Source organism: Sphaerodactylus townsendi, linkage group LG13 (assembly GCF_021028975.2).
Source record: "Sphaerodactylus townsendi isolate TG3544 linkage group LG13, MPM_Stown_v2.3, whole genome shotgun sequence".
NCBI lineage: Eukaryota > Metazoa > Chordata > Lepidosauria > Squamata > Sphaerodactylidae > Sphaerodactylus > Sphaerodactylus townsendi.
This window is the reverse complement of record NC_059437.1, coordinates 46037559-46057059: the sequence shown is the minus strand read 5'-3', so window position 1 is coordinate 46057059 and position 19501 is coordinate 46037559. Positions and strand designations below refer to the sequence as shown.

The 19501-nt window shown below is 45.2% G+C and overlaps 1 protein-coding gene across 7 annotated transcripts in view; it reads right to left on the bottom strand.

Moving 5' to 3' along the window:
* Positions 1-19501, bottom strand: part of TANGO2 (transport and golgi organization 2 homolog) — an 84613-nt gene that overhangs the window by 1384 nt on the left and 63728 nt on the right. For all 7 annotated transcript variants that reach the window (XM_048515113.1, XM_048515111.1, XM_048515117.1 and 4 more), the window contains 3 exons: positions 16428-16498; positions 4608-4761; positions 701-805 (listed from right to left, as the gene is read on the bottom strand). In XM_048515113.1, the coding sequence (XP_048371070.1) occupies positions 701-805; positions 4608-4761; positions 16428-16498 (330 nt within the window). The remainder of the gene's footprint in view (positions 1-700; positions 806-4607; positions 4762-16427; positions 16499-19501) is intronic.

Here is a 19501-nt window from a genome sequence, read left to right as displayed (position 1 = left end):
AACTTGTTTGGCTGATGCATGAAGAAGAAGAAGAAGAAGAGGAGGAGGAGGAGGAGGAGGAGTAGTTTGGATTTATATCCCCCCTTTCTCTCCTGTAGGAGACTCAAAGGGGCTTACAATCTCCTTGCCCTTCTCCCCTCACAACAAACACCCTGTGAGGTAGGTGGGGCTGAGAGAGCTCCGAGAAGCTGTGACTAGCCCAAGGTCACCCAGCTGGCGTGTGTGGGAGTGCACAAGCTGATTAATCTGAATTCCCCAGATAAGCCTCCACAGCTCAGGCGGCAGAGTGGAGAATCAAACCCGGTTCCTCCAGATTAGAATGCACCTGCTCTTAAACGCTGCACCACTGCTGCAGAATGCTGCAACACAGTGGTGTACCTGAAGCAAATGGCACCCAGGACAAGTTCTGAAATTGCGCCCTCCCCCCAAATTGCACCCCCGTGGAGGGGCAGAGTGAAAGGGTGCCCTAGCCTACCTCTCCAGCAGGCAGTAAACAGGGAACGGTGGGTAGCCCTGTTACAACTCTGTCTCAGTAAAAAATGAGTACAGCCAGTTGAGGTAAAGTGGTTGCAAAAATTGTGTGCTTCTGCATTAGAATATAGCCTTGAACGAATATGAGAATTATCATTCACTCTGGGTTGAGCAAAAAACAGAAGCAGTGTTTACTGTGCACAAAAACCTCCTAGAGCCTTTGTTTTACCTGGTTCCATAATTCGGGCAACGGACACAGATAGCCGCGTACTTGTCCAGCATGGGGAGGACGTAGTCTTTTCCTTGATCCTCAATGCCAGGGTCCGGCAACTGTCTGGATAGGACAGCAATTAAATTAAAGATGATTAAACAGGAGTCCAATGGGAGCTGAATACTGTGTTTATTCTAGCATGTGAACTCACTTCATTAGAGGCAAATCAAAGGGAGGACAGTTAAACAAACCCCTGTGGTACATTAAAGACTAAAACTTAGTGGCACTAGACTTTTGTTTAATTTTGCTGCAGAGAATAGAGGAGTCATGTTTTGGGTCCCTGCAATACTGGCTTTCCATACAACACACACAGGTGCATCTTTCTAGAGAACATTCCCAGAACAGATCTATCTTTCTAGAGAACATTTAAAGAGGTTGAAATAATAACCCAGGCACGTCACAGGGAGTTTCAGCATAGCATCACCCGACTCTCAGTTTGATTAGAATATTTATATCCCAGCCTGTCACGGAGTCCATACGGCAGGTAACCAATATTCTTGAAACCAAACACCAGAACTAACCCTGAATGAAAACAACAGGTCCAGCAGAAAGCACCACCAAAAGATAACAGCGGATCTACAGAAACGAATGGACCACAGAGTAAATGGAGCTTCCCAAAAGTTCTCAGAAGTGCCATTGACTGCCTCTGAAACACATGGATGGATGGATGGATGGATGGATGGATGGATGGATGGATGGATGGATGGATGGATGGATGGATGGATGGATGGATGGATGGATGGATGGATGGATGGAGGCGGTTCCTCAGTCATGGTGCCCTGGACAACCAAGAACCCATCCTGCTCACCATCCACCAGTTCTCTAATTAAGGCAACCTAGCAAGCTTTCATAACAGAGAGGGGATTTGAACCAGGGTCTACCAGATCCTCATCTTGACCATCGCATTATACTGGTTCTATTTTACCAGAAGATTTCACCCATGTCTTTCCTGGGAATGTAACTGGGGCCTCAAGAATCAGCCTTTGATGCAGCCCGCATACCACAAGGTACTTTGAATAATGTTTACACCAAGGCAGAGCATTTTGCATGTATAAATGCACAGGAATCATTAATAATCTAATTCCATGAAGGCTAAGTGGGATGGCAGAAATCGGTCCTTCGATTGAACTTCAAGGTGTTATGAGCTCTGTCAATCCACCTATTTCTCTCTTTGGCCACTGATATGTGTTCTTGCAAGTCTGAATTTCTGCTTTAGGCCAACAAACTGAAAATATTTTTTTTTTAAAAATCAATCCAAACAGTCTATTTCTTGAAGACAATGAGCTGAGTCGCATCTGAATCCTAGTTTACAGTCCACTCGCTCGGCGCTTTCCGCCTCCCGTCATATATTAAGAGTTGAAATCCAATTATCAACAAAAGACCCCAGTAAATCACAGAGATGCCACTTCTGCAAGATGATACATATCTAAGTAAAAAGATATGGAAGGGAGCTGAATATGGCTTTCATAGGACATCTTTTTTGTGCTGTTTTTTTTTTGTTTAAAAAATCTCTTTCTAATGAAAAGGAATGTATAAGGAAAGTTATCAAAACAAATGGTTATGATGCATCTCTGGCTTTATTAATACAGGAATGCAAAGAACAGGGTTTGTGCAGCCAGGGAATAAAATGGCTTCTGAGAATATAGAAACTGGCCAGCCCTGGGAAGGGCTTGTGCTCCTACACAACAAAGGCCCTTTCCTCATGGGTCAGTTAAACCAGAATAACACTGGTAAAAAACCCGGGGTGGCCGGGAGGGATACTTTGCACGGATCCCGTTGCTAATGTGGATCTGCTCCAGGTCCCCCCCCCCCCCGCAAAAAACCTGGGTTATTCAAGAATTGCAATTTTTGAGATTCTTTTGTTTGAATGCGCCTTGCAGCTAGTTTGATGGAGGAAAATGTCATGGTAGGAGGGAAGAATTTAAAAGGGGGCTGGGCTCCTTTATCCCGGCTGCAACCCAGTATATATTTGCTGTGCGGAATGGGCCAAAGACTGAGTCTGAATTACAGGGTATATTGGGGAATATGTTAGTGGATCTCTCCAACCTCTGGCTAATTTGCCCTCAAAAATCAGACGCGGGTAGAATAGGAGAAACTACACAAGGACAGGGCTGTGATGCTGGGGAAGTCCTGCCCCCACCTTTTAAACTCTTTTCTCCTACCATGACATTTTCCTCCATCAAACTAGCTGCACACCGGTAGGCTGCTTTTACTGCTGGTAAGATAGGGGAGGTAGGTACAATACAGCTACCTGTCATCAAAGCTAAAAACAGCCACAAGGAGGATACAACTGGGGAAACTACTCATTTTATGAGCGTATATGTGATAAATATCTCGCAAGCATTTTGACAGACTTTAAAGGGACAGATGAGGACAAAGTTAATTATCTTCTGGCGGATGTGTTCCCAATAGTCATGCTAAAAGCGGCCACTTTCCTCTTTTTATCAGTATTGAAAAAGAAGAAAACGGTCCCAATGACTCCGAACAAAGCCAAATTATAGCCCTTTGGTGTTCAAATACATCAGGCTATATCGATTGTATTGCTTTCCGTATTTCGTGTTGGATATTGTACCTTGTGCTTTTACATTCCCCATTGATACGCCGATACAGGCAACTGGTAATGAGATATGCTTATTGTATTACACAATATTTAGCAGAAACAAACGGGTGTCACAAAGGGCAAGCTTTAGCCATAATTCTTTTAAAATAGTTTCGGCTTTATTCTGGACAATTTTAATTTAGACGATTTTATTATTTGTATATAGTTTATTTGCAGGTATGCTATATATCCTTTGTCTTACATGTTGACTGTGACAGTCTATGGCTAATGCAATAAATATTACTGCTACTACAACTGAGGAAACAATGAAGGCAGGTGCAGCAGATGGAAGGTGTTAAAAGTCCCCCAGTGCCAGCAGTGCTCCAACACCGCAGCTGCCAATGTGGCATAGTGGTTAAGAGCAGGTGAACTCTAGTCTGGGGAACGGAGTGATTCTCCCCTCCTCCACATGAGCGGCTGACTCTTATCTGGTGAATTAGATTTGTTCCTCCTCTCCTATATTCCTGCTGGGTGACCTTGGGCTTGCCACAGGTCTTTGAAACTCTCTCAACCCCACCAGCCTCACAAGCTGTCTCTTGTGAAGAGAGGAAGGGAAAGGAGTTTGTAAGCCCCTTTGAGTCTCCTTACACGAGAGTCAGGTGGGGTATAGACTGAAACTCTTCTTCTGCTGCTTTATAAAGATCCATGATATATTGGGGGAGCCAATCAGAGTCCTCACTGGCTCAACCCAAACTTTGCATCCAACTGTGGTATGTGCTAACCCTTGTTTAGAGTCCAAACCGTGGTGTGAACTTTCAAGCCTCCCACTGACAAGCCGTGTTTTGAAGCTTGCATGTCAGCTTTGCTTTCTGTCCTCCTGGCAGGGGATGATGGGAACTGTAGTCCATAACATCTGGAGGGTCACGAGTTTGACACCTGTGGTTTAAACTATAAATATTCACAATTTCTTTTTAGAAATTAAAAGAAAATATTTTTTTAAAAAACTGATTATCTGGTACGAAGAAAGGGCCAAAAGATTTTGCGTGATTTCCAGATCATGGGGGTGCTGCGCCCCTAACCCCAGCGATTTCAAAGGGATAACTGTATTTTAAATACACAAAGAGATCTCAGTAGCATCCTAATAAGTCTAGACTGAAAGAACTGAAGCATCCCTCCCCCCCCACCCTCCCCAATACCTTGGTCTCTTTGGCTGACATTACGCTCTCAAACATCACAGACTCCTAATAAAATGCAAGTTTTGAAAACAACTGACAGATTGCCAAAAAGACTAGACACTCAAGAAAGATATGAGAGTGGTTTTTTTACGGGTCTTGGTTGTTCATCATTTTAATGAGTTCTTGCACCAGGTCTTCCTTGGCGAGGTCTTGACTGCGCTTGACAACATCTGCGAAGAGCTGTTTTCCAAACTGAAGCTTCTTCCATGGAGTATCCAGCAGAGAGTTGCTCAAGCCATAAACCCCTGGAAGAGGGGGAAAACATAAATTTTAAGAGCTGTTTATAACCAACACTTGGCTGAAGAGACTGCAGACCCACGGGGAAGGACAATGTTAGGGTTGCCAGGTGGAGGGCAAAATTCAAGAATGTCGCAATGACTCAGGGGGCAGAGTATGAGCTGGCTGAACCTGGTGAATAGTTGCTGTATGATATTTGGGTTTGTCCTGACCTGGATGGCCCTAGGCTAGCCCGATCTCATCAAATCTTGGGAACTAAGCAGGGTTGGCCTTGGTTAGTATTTGGAGGAGGAGGAGGAGGAGGAGGAGGAGGAGGAGGAGGAGGAGGAGGAGGAAGAAGAAGCAGAAGACGACGAAGAAGAAGAAGAAGAAGAAGAAGAAGAAGAAGAAGAAAAAGAAGAAGAAAAAGAAGAAGAAGAAGAAAAAGAAGAAGAAGAAGAAGAGGAGGAGGAGGAGGAGGAGGAGGAGGAGGAGGAGTTTGGATTTATATCCCCCTTTCTCTCCTGCAGGAGACTCAAAGGGGCTGACCATCTCCCTGCCCTTCCCCCCTCACAACAAACACCCTGTGAGGTGGGTGGGGCTGAGATAGCTCAGAAGAGCTGTGACTAGCTTAAGGTCACCCAGCTGGCGTGTGTGGGAGTGGATGGGGAGTGGATGGGGATTGCCATAGATGGCACTGGTAGTTTCTGCTTTCTTTCCTTAACTCTATTTCCACTAGTATTGTTACTCGCAGAGACAGGCAATGGCAAACCACCTCTGTTTGTTTCTTACCTGTTTATCACTTGACTACAGGGTCATCATAAGTCACTTGACTACACATGACGCTACATTTGGGTTGGCTCTGGACAATTTGGGCCGGGGGAGGGGGGGGACCAGAAGCAATTGTTATCTGGGGATCAAGAGTGGCTTCTAGCATTTCTGTTCTTTTCAGTCTGCCTTACAGATCATTGTAGGGCACCCCACTTAAACAAACAAACGAACAAACAAACAAACAAACAAACAATTAAACACGAAAAACGTGTATTCACTAACTCTGCTCCATTTGCTTTCAGTGAATTATAACCAATTCAGATAAGGAACAAGATGGTTTAGGAAAGTACACAAGCTAGCTTTTAACAGAAATCGCATTATTGGCAGAAGTGCAGCTCTTTTGAGTATACATGACATATTACAAGGGGGAAAAAAACCCTAGAGTAATAAACACACACACCAGAATAATACACACACACACACCAGCCCAAACAAGAAGTAGTGTCATCCTATGAAGAGTTACATCCTTCTAAGCCCATTTATTTTCACTGACTATAAAACAGGACAACTCTTTTTGGATGGGGCTGCCAGTTTCTGATTTCTTTTCTTAGCTCTATTTCAGTATAGTTACTTGCCCTGCTTCGTTGGGAAAACAGTGGCTTAAAAAGTCAAGTCAGTATGCAATAAACAAAATAAACATTTTTCTTTGACCCAGACTTTTGGAAAGATAGTAGTAGGATCCACACCGGGTCCTGAGGGCTCCCACCAATGTGTTTGTTGGCACCAATCCATTTCTACTGCCAAACACCTCTTTCCCAAAGCAAAGAACCAGCTAGCTAGCTTCCCTGCAACTTACAGGAGTAGGAGGTGTTTCAGAAAATCCCAGGAGACATCATTGCTTGGTCTGCAAGAGGATGTCCTTATGATTGCCGGACCTCAGCTCCTGTCTGGGTTTGTTGTGGGGCGTCGGGGGAGAATAGACCTTTCATCTACACATTTTGTGAATTTCCACATTTTCCTGTTCTCTTGTCTAAAGCATTTTAACGTTGCCTGTCCACCCAATCAGGGTTCACAAGGTGGTGAACATAAGAACATAAAAACACTGACACAATGAAAAATACGGTTTAAATTAAGAACCGATAGACAAACAAACAAGCTGCCTCTTAAGGAAGCTACGCTGAGAATGTTAAAGAAGCCTATCGCCATTGGCCTCACCTTTGCATCTGTAAAATGGAACCCCATGGGATACAGCACATTGGTGTGAAAGAGGGTAAAACACCACTCTACCCATGCAAGAAAAGGGTACGATGACTGAACTAGTGAAAACTGGCAAAGCGCCCAACTGATTAATTGCAACATCTGACTACATCGTTAATTGTAAAGCAAGAAGTCATCTTAGAATCATAGAATCATAGAGTTGGAAGAGACCCCAAGGGCCATCAAGTCCAACCCACTGCCATGCAGGAAACACACAATCAAAGCACTCCTGACAGATGGCCATCCAGCCTCTCTTTAAAAACCTCCAAAGAAGGACACTCCACCACACTCTGAGGTAGTGCATTCCACTGTCAAACAGCCCTTACTATCAATAAGGTTTTCCTGGGGTTTAGGTGGAATCTCTTTTTCTTCACCTTGACTTTACTCTTCTCTCGCTGATTTCAGCAGAAGCTCTCCCTTACTGTTTATTTTGCATGACAAAAGCAAGGAAATGCACAGTGCTAGCATACGGGTATGTGTTATCACCTGCAATTGGAGGGTGGGGTGGGATAGAGACGAGGAGGGGAGAAAAAGAGGAGGGGGCTAGAGCAGGGGTGTCAAACTAATTTGTTATGAAGACCGGATATGACATAAATGTGACTTAGTCCCAGAATGGCACTGGGGGTGTGTGTGCCTGGACTGGTGAGCCCACAGTGGGGTGGGGAGGCTATCCCGAGAAGGTTTTTTAGGCCCACAAGCCAGTTGAGGCAGCCTCCCCCCCCCACTGCCCATCTGGTCCCTGGGCCACATGTTTGACACCCCTGGGCTACATCTTTCAACAGCAACCCAGTGATTGCTCCAAGATACAATTCCACCCTAATCTGCAGGCATCTCTTGGTGCAGACCACATGCTCGAGATTACTTTACAGACCAATAACCATCTGTTTGCATTAGAAAATCAGGCGTTCGGCTATTAAATTTCCCCGAGAATCATCCACAGACATGTTTGTTTTTACCAATTAGTTAAAAGACGATTTTCTTTTCGAAAAAAACTGTCAAAGGATAAATATTTAAAAGGGGTTAGAAGACAGCTGCTGCTTTGCAATGAGAAAAGGAGAAGAAAAGGCAACCCCTCTGTAGACCACCGCCTCTCGTACTGCTGACGATCCAACAAATGGACTCCTCAACCATTTTCCCCTTCCAAGTACCTCAACTTTGCTATGGGACCTTATGTAAGTCAAGAAAAACCGCAGATCAAAAACTTCCCGAGAGTAGCTACTGTGTTTCCCCTAAAATAAGACAGTGTCTTATATTAATTTTTTGCTACCAAAGATGCGCTATGTCTTATTTTCAGGGGATGTCTTATTTTTCTGTGTTCTGTTCGTCGGGCATGCTTCCAAACAAAAACTTTGCGACATCTTACTTTCGGGGGATGCCTTATATTTCGCACTTCAGCAAAACCTCTACTACGTCTTATTTTCAGGGGATGTCTTATATTCGGGGAAACAGGGTAGTAGCCTGCTCACGGGGAGAAAAGACAATGCACAAATGACTTTCACAGAGAAACTGAAAATGTATAAACTGACTCCAGCGGCTCCTTCCTGTGATATTGTACCTGCATGGCTGCATGGAGAAGCCCCAAGGGGATTTTTCACATAACACCATCGAGTTGGAAGATCATGCATGCATCCTCTTTCCCTGTGATATGCAAGACTGGACCAGTACTCAGTCTAGACCAGGGGTAGGGAACCTGCGGCTCTCCAGATGTTCAGGAACTACAATTCCCATCAGCCCCTACCAGCATGGCCAATTGGCCAATTGGCCATGCTGACAGAGGCTGATGGGAATTGTAGTTCCTGAACATCTGGAGAGCCGCAGGTTCCCTACCCCTGGTCTAGACCCATCTCTGAGCACTTGCATTGAATGGAGCAAGAAGCCAGCTTAGGGTCAATTTACTCTCCTGTTGCCTCCGAATACCAATGTATGAAATGGGCTTATATGTGTTCAGACCCCTGGTCCATCTGGAAATACTTAGGTCATTAAGCTGTGCAATTCACTGCCTGTGGACAACGGCAAAAAGAATGAATGGCTTTACAAGGGCATGGGACACATTCATGGAGAAGACGCCTATCAGTGGCTACTATCCAAAAGGAAGCTCTGTATTCAGAGGTAATGAACCTTTGGGGCCCCTTCCGCACATGCAGAATAATGCACTTTCAATCCACTTTCACAAGTGTTTGCAAGTGGAGTTTGCTATTCCACACAGTAAAATCCAGCTGCAAAGTGCATTGAAAGTGAATTGAAAATGCATTTTTCTGCAGGTGAGGAAGGGGCCTTAGTGCCACTTGCAAAAGGCAACATCAGGAGAAGGCCCTGGTCTCTACTGCCTCTCCCCTCGAACTGTTGGCCACTGTGTGAGACAGGATGCTGGACTAGATGGGCCAACAGTCTGATCAAGCAGGACCCTTCTTATGTCCTTCTCTGATGTGCTGCTACTGGCAACAGCCCTCCAAGGTCTCAAGATTATTCCTGCTACCTGAGATCCTTTCACCGAAGATGTCAGGGACTGAACCCAAGACCATTTTTGCATGCAAAGTAGACACTCTCCGGTCAAGCAACTGCCCTTGCTCAAGATCTTTTCAACCATCTCCACCGGATGATTCCAAAGGAACAAAGTTAGAGAGATTGTTCTGTTGTTCCTTTGGGAGTCTCCCAAAGGACCAAGGGTGATAAGAATAATATGCAGGCAAGGGGGACAGCCTTATTTGTATTTAAGAAGAATCTACACCCTGGCCTCTTGTGAGGGGCAGGCAGCAGGATATATGGCCTTACCCTTTGCTACATCTCACAGAAGTGCTAGAAAAGCAGGGGTTGGATGGGAAACCAACCAAGAAATAACCTATAGAGGGAAGGCAATGGAAGAAAACCATCTCTGCTTCTCTACTTCCAGTGAAAGTCTCCCTGCCGGTAGAAGTTGCTGTAGGTTGGCTGCAACCATGGATGGCATTTACTGAGGCCTGGGCCTTTTGCTTCAGAAAGCTTTGAGGTGTCTACAACAATGGAACACATGAAAACCCAAATTCAAATCAAGATATTAAGCAGCAGTAAGAGGCATCATACACACACACACGCACATATACACACAAGCACACAACCAGCCACAGAATTCTCAACCTACTTAGAAAGACCTTTACTGAAAGATAGTGGGTTTCAGTGACATCGGCCATTGATACATGAGTGGTCTGCTTCACTTTGAGCAAACAGTTCCTTTGGGTTTAATTTTGTGTTATGAACACATTCCCCTTGGTGCTCACCACACTGTCAGATCAGAGAATCACTGTGGTTTCCAACACCTCTTTAAGTGTGACTTTTTCACTCCCTTTCAGAGGCGAAGCTTAAGAGATCCACCATGCATTCTCTAGGTGTCTCTCCTAGGTTTCCTTGCTGCCTTTCCCCGCCCAGACCATAGTCATTCCTCCTACTCTTTAGGCTACCATTTCAGGAGGATCTGAACAGCTCTTTTTTTTTTATGGAACGGTGAAGGAATATGACTGGAGCTGTGAACCCACAAGGCTGGTCTAGTGAAGTAATGGTAGACCAGAAGTGGCAACAACAACAACTGAAGGTAGCAGACAACCTCCCCAAATGGAGGTTGCATGGAAACAACAAGGAAATGGGTGAAATGGTGGCTTGATTTGGCTAGGGACATGTTACGAGAGGGTTACCTGGGTAAACAAAAAAAATGGGAGAACCTCACTGCAAAGCAAAGACATAGAATCAAATGAGGGATAGGTAAGCTTAAATGGACATCACATTCTGCCCTACTGTGGAACTTCACGTCTATCATCAAATCAAAGCTGGGCTTCTGAAAACAACACAGAGGCAGGCATATACATAGTGGCCTTTATCTTTGAACCCTATCCATCACACTTGTTCATTCTCATCCTGTTTGGACCCAGTAACTGTATTAGGTACAGCGTTCAGCACCTGACAAGCTGGGTTTCCCTACCAATAACACCTCGCTAGGCAGAAACGTGTCTGCTCATTTCCTACAGCACAACAGGGGAACCGACACGGTGCTTCGGTGTCACAAGAAGCTTTTAAAACGGCTAGCACTAAACAGCAGCACGATGCCCAGACAATTCATGTCACTGCAGAGTCATCACACTGGTCAAGACCTAGTTCTATAACACAGCGAGCAAAGAAGAAGAAGAAGAGTTTAGATTTATATCCCCCCTTTCTCTCCTGTAAGGAGACTCAAAGGGGCTTACAATCTTCTTTCCCTTTCCCCCACAACAAACACCCCGTGAGGTGTGGGACTGAGAGAGCTCTGAAGAACTGGGACTAGACCAAAGGTCACCCAGCTGGCATGTGTTGGAGTGCACAAGCTAATCTGGTTCACCAGATAAACCCCCACAGCTCAAGTGGCAGATCAGGGAATTAAACCCAGTTCTCCCAGATTAGAGTGCACCTGCTCTTAACCACTACACCATGCTGGCTCTCCAGAGAGATGCAACTGGACCGACTGCATTCCTTCAGGAGACCTTAAAGACTGCAGCATAACTGTGTGTGTTAAAAGCGTGCTGCTAAATGGTACAATCAATTGCACCCCATCCTTCTTTCACAGGCGCGGATAAAGGCACATTTGCTCAAACAGGCTTTCAGTAATGGCAAGGGCTTAACTTGCACTGGCTGATGGCAGGACTCTCTCCCAGCAGTGCCCTACATCCTGGCCGTAATCCAAATCCAAACAAGCAGGAGCTGAAAATATAATGATCTCCTACCAAGATCCCTCCAAGAGCAGCTACTCCTCTTCCTGCAAGAGCCTCAGATTTTGCAGAGAATCCACACCGGGCTGGATGCAGAGAGATCAGGGTCAGCTTGCTGGATCCTCTGCATGGTGGATTCTTTTGTGATCATTCTGAGGCCAAGGGGTGGTTAGCTGCTGCACGCCTTTCAGGGAAGTCACCGGAATTAAAGGCGTATTGCTGAAACAAAGCCACTCTGGACAGAGCTACACAGTTTCTCCGTTTTTTAATTAAGGGTATTCTGAAAGATTTGTATGAGAAAAGGACAGACAGGGCTCCTGTCCCGTCAGGAGTCTGGGATTTGTTGTTTAAAAAACCCTATGAAAGTGATGGCAAACCTTTTCGGTGACCGAAAGGCCCAAAATTGCAACCTAAAACCCACTTATTTATTGCAAGTGCCATTTACGCATGACAATTCTAACCTGAACAACCCCCCCCTGAGGGGCATAGCTGGCCTGTCAGCCTCCAGCAGAGTCCAACATGTGCCACTCTGCATCTCTCTAGCATCTCTGCTGCCTCTGCCCCCCCGCTCCACCCCCCGGGCAGCAGCCACCTGGAGCACAGGCATCAGGCCCGCCAGCCATCACCCCCTCACATTGATGTCCACAGAGAGGGCTCTGAGTGCCACCTCTGGCACCTGTGCCATAGGTTCACCACCATTGCCGAGGGAGGTCCTCTCATCAAGACCTAGAGTTAGAAGGAGTCCTCTATAAGCCATCTAGTTCTAACTCCCCACCTCTAACAGCTTTTCTGAAAATCAATGCCTACGCTGCTTCTGTCTAGAAAATACATGATGTGGTAATCATGGGTACAAACTCTCATGCTTCAGATGTTCTCATGGACAACAATTCCCACATCAGCCCCTGCTGGTACTGCAAGCACGGGCACCCTCTAGCCTGTAGATCACCTGAGGAGGGACCTGCATGGAGGCTACTTTCTGAGAACAGGAACCCCAGAAAGCTCTCCCTGCAAGGCACATGGGGATCACAGCAGTGTTTGCCAAGAACTCTTACATGAAACTGGTGGTGCCTTTTAATGACCCCCAAATGACAGCCTAATGCTGCTGAGCTGTGACAATACAGCATAGCCTGGATACCTCTGGAAACATTTGCTTCCTAATTGCGCTGTACTAAAAACAGGGCTGCTGATATTTCACACTTTAAAAAAGAGTGGCCCTGTGCTAGAAGAGCGGGGAAACTCGCCAAGATGGTGGAGTCTGCTGGGTCCTTTCCTGGCTTTAAGAATCACCCACAGTCTTTCATGCTGAGAGGCGGGTCTCCAGCATTTCCCCTAGAACTCTACTTTTGACTTGATGCCATGGGATATCTTAAAAGTATTTGCTGCAGCTTGCATATTCGCATAGAAGAATCAGAATCAACTGTGGCGACAATTAATTTTGAAAGTGCCTAGCTGCTGATATGGTGCCCCCTCACTGCTCTTTGCCTTGGTGCTGTTACATCAGGGTCCCCTCATATTGAGGGGCCCGCCGCCCCCTCTTGGGAGTAGGCTTCTGCCTGGGGTTTTCTGGATGCCTCTTGTTTATTTATTAACCACAACCGGCTGTTTTTATGTATGAGTTTTAGGTTGTTTTATTGATGATTATGGGATGGAGCTTATATGTATTTGTATTTTGGGCATGACGACTGCTCACATGCTTGATGTTTGAATTAGAAGTTGTTCATCACTGAGCCCCTTGCTGGGGATCGGAAGCGTATAAATGAACGACAGAATTACCAAAACAATGAGTGAATACATGAATGAATGAATCAATGAACCAATGAACAACAGCTAAGCTTCCCATCCTCGACTCATCTACCTTTACTATCAAGATTAATATTTCATTTATGAAGAAGCATAAGAGAGTTGATTTATATCCCCTTTCTCCTCCTCCTCCCTCTATGTTCCGCAGCAGCCTGTCCCCTTTCCCTTCCCACCTCACAACAGACATCCTGTGAGGTAGGTGGGGCTGAGAGAGCTCAGAAGAACTGTGACTAGCTAGCCCAAGGTCACCCAGCTGGCATGTGTTGGAGTGTACAGGCTAATCTGAATTCCCCAGATAAGCCACCACAGCTCAGGTAGCAGAGCGGGGAATCAAATCCAGTTCCTCCAGATTACAGTACACTTGCTCTTAACCACTACTGCTCAGTTATTATTAATTCTGTGCTTGTACATGGGCATCTCTCTATATATATGTGTCACTCACTCCGTTATCTGTTAAATCTGAGTAACATCCAGTGGACTTGGGAGGCTGAATAATCTACTCTAACACAGTGTGTGCACAGAAAAAAAGCTACAAAAATTATCAATAAGTAGCAACCGGTACTAAATTCTTCAAACATCTGGTTCATGTCCAAGTTAACGAGCCTGGTCCATTCAGGAGAAGATAAAAAAGGCTCTTTGGGCCTAACTGCTAAACAGTCTGAAAAAGCAACATATGTGGCAAAACAAATGAAGGTGACCTGGGCCAAATCCACCACGAGCTACTGGTTTTCTCACCACAGTTTTATCGCACGCCTGTGGATCAATATGGCCTGATAGCTCACGTGGGTGCTGCAGACAAGTAGGTCATTAGAACAAGAGTCTCAGAGTGCAACACATGATACTGCCCAGTACCGTAGCCTCGGTTCTCCCATGCAGGGGAATGAGGTGGCAGAGATCCAAGAAGGAAGGATGTCCTGCAACACTCCAGGCTGCAAGTGGAAATTCACATTTAGGAGCCTAGGCTGGCTTACAAGCTCCTTCCTCTCCCCACAACAGACACCTTGTGAGGCAGGTGCAGCTGAGGCCGCTCAAGACGTGGTCTGTTTATGGCTTCCGGGAACGGTAAAACGCCGTTCCCAGGGAGCCATTCGCATAGGCGGCGCTGCTGCTAAGCAGCAGCGTTGACCTAGCGTCGCTCCCTCTCCCCCAGGGCGGCGTCAAGCCGCCCTGAAAAACAACCCTTTAAAGGGTTGTTTTTCTCAACAGCGCAGGTTCCTCGCTGCGCTAACAGCGCAATCAGCCGGGAACACGCTTGTTTCCCTTCCATTCGGACATTGTTGGAATGAGCCTGACGCTGGGTTCCGACCCCTGGAGGTCGGAGGGCAGCGTGGGCGGGGCTTCGACGGCCAGCAGGCCGACGACGGGGACAAGGTGAGTGGGACAGGGAGGGGGGAAGAGGCGGCTCCATGCGGAGCTGCCTGCCATCTGCCAGCCTCTCCAGAGGCCGTCCGCATGCTTGCATGCGAACGGCCTCCGCCTCCACGCCGGTAGAATTCTTGCCGGCGTGGAGGCGCCTGGGGGGCCGTGCAGAAACGGCCTGAGAGAGTTCTGAAGAACTGTGACTGGCCCAAGGTCACCCAGCAGGAATGTAGGAGTGCGGAAACACATCTGGTTCCCCAGATAAGCCTCAGCCACTCAGGTGGAGGAGTGGGGAATCAAACCCAGTTCTCCAGATTAGAATCCACCTGCTCTTAGCCACTACGCCACACTGGTACTAACTATAATAACATTTGTGAATGGACAAACGATAAAGAAGCTTGCCAGGACATTCAGTCTGCTCAAAATTCAAATATTTTGAGATGGTATTCCCACTTTAAGCCGGTTCAAAAATTCTCATTATATTTTATTTAAGCTTAAGGAGACATCTCTAAGAAGAGAACGTACAAGCACCCAATTCCACACAATGCCCTGGGCTTACATTCAGGGCAGATTAAGTAAAATCTTTCCTGATCTTCATTTCTGCCCGTGTGATTTTAACCAGGTAGAAGACCTGGCCCATTATTTTTTCTATCATCCACTATATGACAGTATTTGATCTAGATGGAGCCAAGTTATTCCGGGGGTTTTGGAGTCAGATGAGGACTGCATCTGTTTTCTGTTGGCGGATGTAAACCCAGTGATTACACACAGGGTTGCCTCTTTTATGTGTTTATCAATGAAATTAGGAGAAAGGTTTGTGCTTGCCAATGCTTAAAAATAGATCTGTCAGTGCAGTTTTGTCTATGGAATTGATTATTGTATATTTTTATTTTACAAATATCTCTTTTATTGATACGGTTTTATGACATGTTATTAAGGCCGGTGGTTATAACACTTAATAAATATTTACTTTTACATCTGAATCTGCAGTCTGAAGTGAGGTAGTTCAATTTATTGTCGAAGGCTTTCACGGCCGGACTCAGCTGGTTGTGGTGGGCTTTCTGGACTGTGTGGCCATGGTCTGGTAGATCTTGTTCTGGCATCTTCAGAGGTGTATCACAGAGAGAGGTGTGTTACACACTGCGTCCAGTGAGAAAGGTTCACCTGCAACACAATGCAGTCAACCACACCTTTGCATAGTAAGTTCCACCCAAACGCTTACTGATTGGTTCCCCACCCTGGGAAATGGACAACATGTACCCCACTAAACATTCCCTTCTCACTAGACACAGTGTGTAACACACACCTCTATGTGATACACCTCTGAAGGTGCCAGCCCCAGATGCAGGCGAAACGTTAGGAACAAGATCTACCAGACCACAGCCACACAGCCCAGAAAGCCTACAACAACCAGTTGAGGTAGTTCAGTCTACCACCTCCTTTCCCCTTTCATGTGTGAACTGGGTCCTTCTGACTCCTGATAGCTCTCCAGGTCTCAGGCAAAGGCCCAGCCCAACCCAAACCATTTCAGTTGGAAATTCAGGTCCTTCTGCGTGGAAAGCTTATGCTCTGCTACTGAGCTCTGGCTTCACCCCTACCAAATTTTAACGAAGCCCACTAAATGTGTGGCCAAATATGTGCTAATCAATAGACCGCTGCACAAAACGCCTTTTAACAGGCCTCTCCAGGTGTTTTCTCTCTCAAGGCAAAGCACACAACGCACGCACACACACAAACAAAGACACCTTATCGCTTTAAAAACAAACCGGAATACCCACAGTTTTTCTGATATAACCCACCGGGATTTAGGAAGACGGGATCTGGGCTTCCTTTGTTTCCGTAATAGTAAATTACATCTCCCTTGATGGTGCTAAAAGATAAAAATAGAAAGAGAGTTTCTCCTTGCAACGCGGCAACTCAGATCTTTGATTAAGTTCTAATTTCATGCAACCTTCAACACAGCAAGACATTTTTTGCAGTTCAGAGATCAGCCAATTACTTAGCTTCCTTCACTGAAAAAAAAATCAGATTAAAACACTCACGCTAAAGTCGCTGCTTAAACGGCTGCTTTGAAAAAGGGGACACAGAGAGAAGCCATATGGAAAAGCATTCTTATCGGTCCAATGTCAACTACAAAATATATTAGATAATGTAGCTTGTTAGCAATGCACATGCTTGAAACAGACTTGTAATTATCCAGGATATGTTGGATTCCCACCCACTGCCCATTGATTTATTCCTCCAGTCGTTCCCGATGTTGGATGAGCACCAGCAAGAGCTACAAAGGGCATCTGATACACAGCAGTCAGCGTAGCGCTCTTTGTTGACCCCTCTCCATCCCGCTGGCACTGCAGAGTCAAGGATGCTGCATTAACGGTTTCACATGCGTCCCTTTTGGCATCAAGCCCCATGGTATATGTTATGGCGCAATTACAGAAAGCACGCTGCACTAATAGCTGCCTCAAAAATTAACAGATTTATCATTACGTGTGATAACACTGAAATTCAACAGCACCTAAACCCGCTGTCACCATAAAGGAAAGTTACCGCGCACTATATTGTGAAAGCAATACTCATACAATAAGTCCTATATCACGTCTAAATGACATAACATATATAGTTACGTATAAATAAGCGTGCACAACCAGAGGCGAAGCTACCAGGGGATTGGGGGGGGGGGCGCTTTGCACCAGGCGCACACCTGGGGAGGCGGAAAATCGCCTCCACACACCCCTGCGGCGCCCCCCCCTTATTCTAGTGAAACAGTGCAGGCTGGAGAAGTGGCCTGTTTCCTTCAGGCTGAAAATGGCCTTGTGAGAACTACACTTCCCAGGAGACCTTGCAAGCCCCAGGGTCTCATGGGAAGTATAGTTTCCACCAGGCCGTTTTCAGCCTCAAGGGAACAGGCTGCTTTTCCAGGTTGAACTAAAGTAAGGAGGGACAGGGCGCCATGGAGTGGGGGGTGGAAAACATAGAGTGCGCACCAGGCACACTCTGGCCCAGCTACGTCTCTGTGCACAACAGTTTATGAAAGTCCCAACTTGTTGAGGAACTAGATAACTCCAATGTACTGGAAATCCCAGGCAACTGAAGCACGAGAGGACTTCAATATACTGTGATCAATATCTTCTCAAAACCGAATAAGCCACATGGGATCAGGATACCATCTGATGGTCATTAAAACCCATGATTATGTATTGGCTAATTGAATATGTGTACTGAGGAGATGGTTCACTGATGAAGAGAGTGTTCAAAAATGCTTGCTAATGCGTGAGGTCTTTTGAAGTATTTCTATTTCCTCCAGCCATCTGATGTGTGGTCCAGTGGACAATCTCAACTCAAGACGTTGTTCTCGTTCTGGACACGGCACCAATAGGGAGCATGGTCAGCAAGGAAGGAGGCCAAGTAATAAGATCTCTACATAGACAAGGACTACAAAAAGTAGCACATTTGTATAATGAAAGAGGAGATTTAATAACGTTTCCACATCTTATGGAGAAAGAAGGTACAGAGAACTGGTTAGTACTAAGAGGAATTTGGGAAAAGATAAAAGTCTCCAGGATAGAAGGAGATTGTATAATGAAAAATTGTATAAAAACATATGATGAAAGGAAAGGAAAAATGTTAGGAGTTTTATATAAATACATGATAGAAGATCAAGAATTCTTATAGGTAAGTAAGCAGTAATGGAAAAATGGCAACAAGATGGAGTAAAAGAAGACATAGATTCTATAAAACAAATAATAGACAATATAAATAAGATAAAAAATAGAGAAATATGCAGAGTTGGAGAAGACACTAATATTAAAATGGTATATGGGAACACCTAAACTTGGCATATATGATAAATGAACTCAGACCGAAATGTTGGCATTGTGGGGATAAAAATGCAATTTACACCCACATGTGGTTAGAATGTCCAGAGGTAAAACACCTGTGGGAAAATGTTACAATGTATATGGGAAAATATGTGAATGTAGAAATAAAGATAAATATAGATCTATTATTTATAGGCATACTGGATTATACAACAATAGAACAAAGAAAGAGAATGCTATTTAAACTTATGATCAGAACGGCCCATGCAGTAATAGCATTAGGGTGGAAGGACAAAAGAATCTGGACAATACAGAAATGGTTGGAATATATATGGAAACAAATTGAATAATACAATACAATACAAATACAATTAGAAATTTTTGACATAATGTCAAGAAACCAAATATGGCAAGAAAAGCAAAAAGATATGAAGTGGATCTGGATTGAATTCAAAGACTGGTTAAACGAAATTGGAATCTCAGAAGAAAACTGGAAAAGAAGATTAGAAACAATGGACCTGCTGCTGCACATTTAAAGAAGAAAAGAAGAAGGGGGGAGGGGGGGAAAGGGGGTAAAAGGATATGGAGGATGAAACATAAAGATGTATAATAGAAATCTGTAACAATCCAAAATATCAATAAACTTTAAAAAAAAATATGTTGTTCTCGAGCCAGGGTATCCACCCCAAGTCTGGATGGTTTTTTTCAAAGAAGGTTGTTTACCACCAGAGGAGCAAAATTTTGCTGATCTTGACAGTGTTAATACAGTCCACCATCGTCTTGAGTTCACCCATAATTTATTGGGGACTATCGCTTTAAGCACGGTACGAGGTGGCTTAACTTTCCGTTTCTGAGCAAAACTCTCAAGTTGTAATAGGGGCAGCTACGCCATCACTTCCAGCATGAATGGAAGGAAGCTGATTGCATGGGAAGATCCACCCGTGTAGTTCTTTCCCAAGTCATATCGCTGGTCGCAGAGTCAAGGCAACCAGCTCAGCTTCTTGACGACATAACCAGAAGCAGGATGGGGGGCTGGCGCCATTGCTGCTAAGACA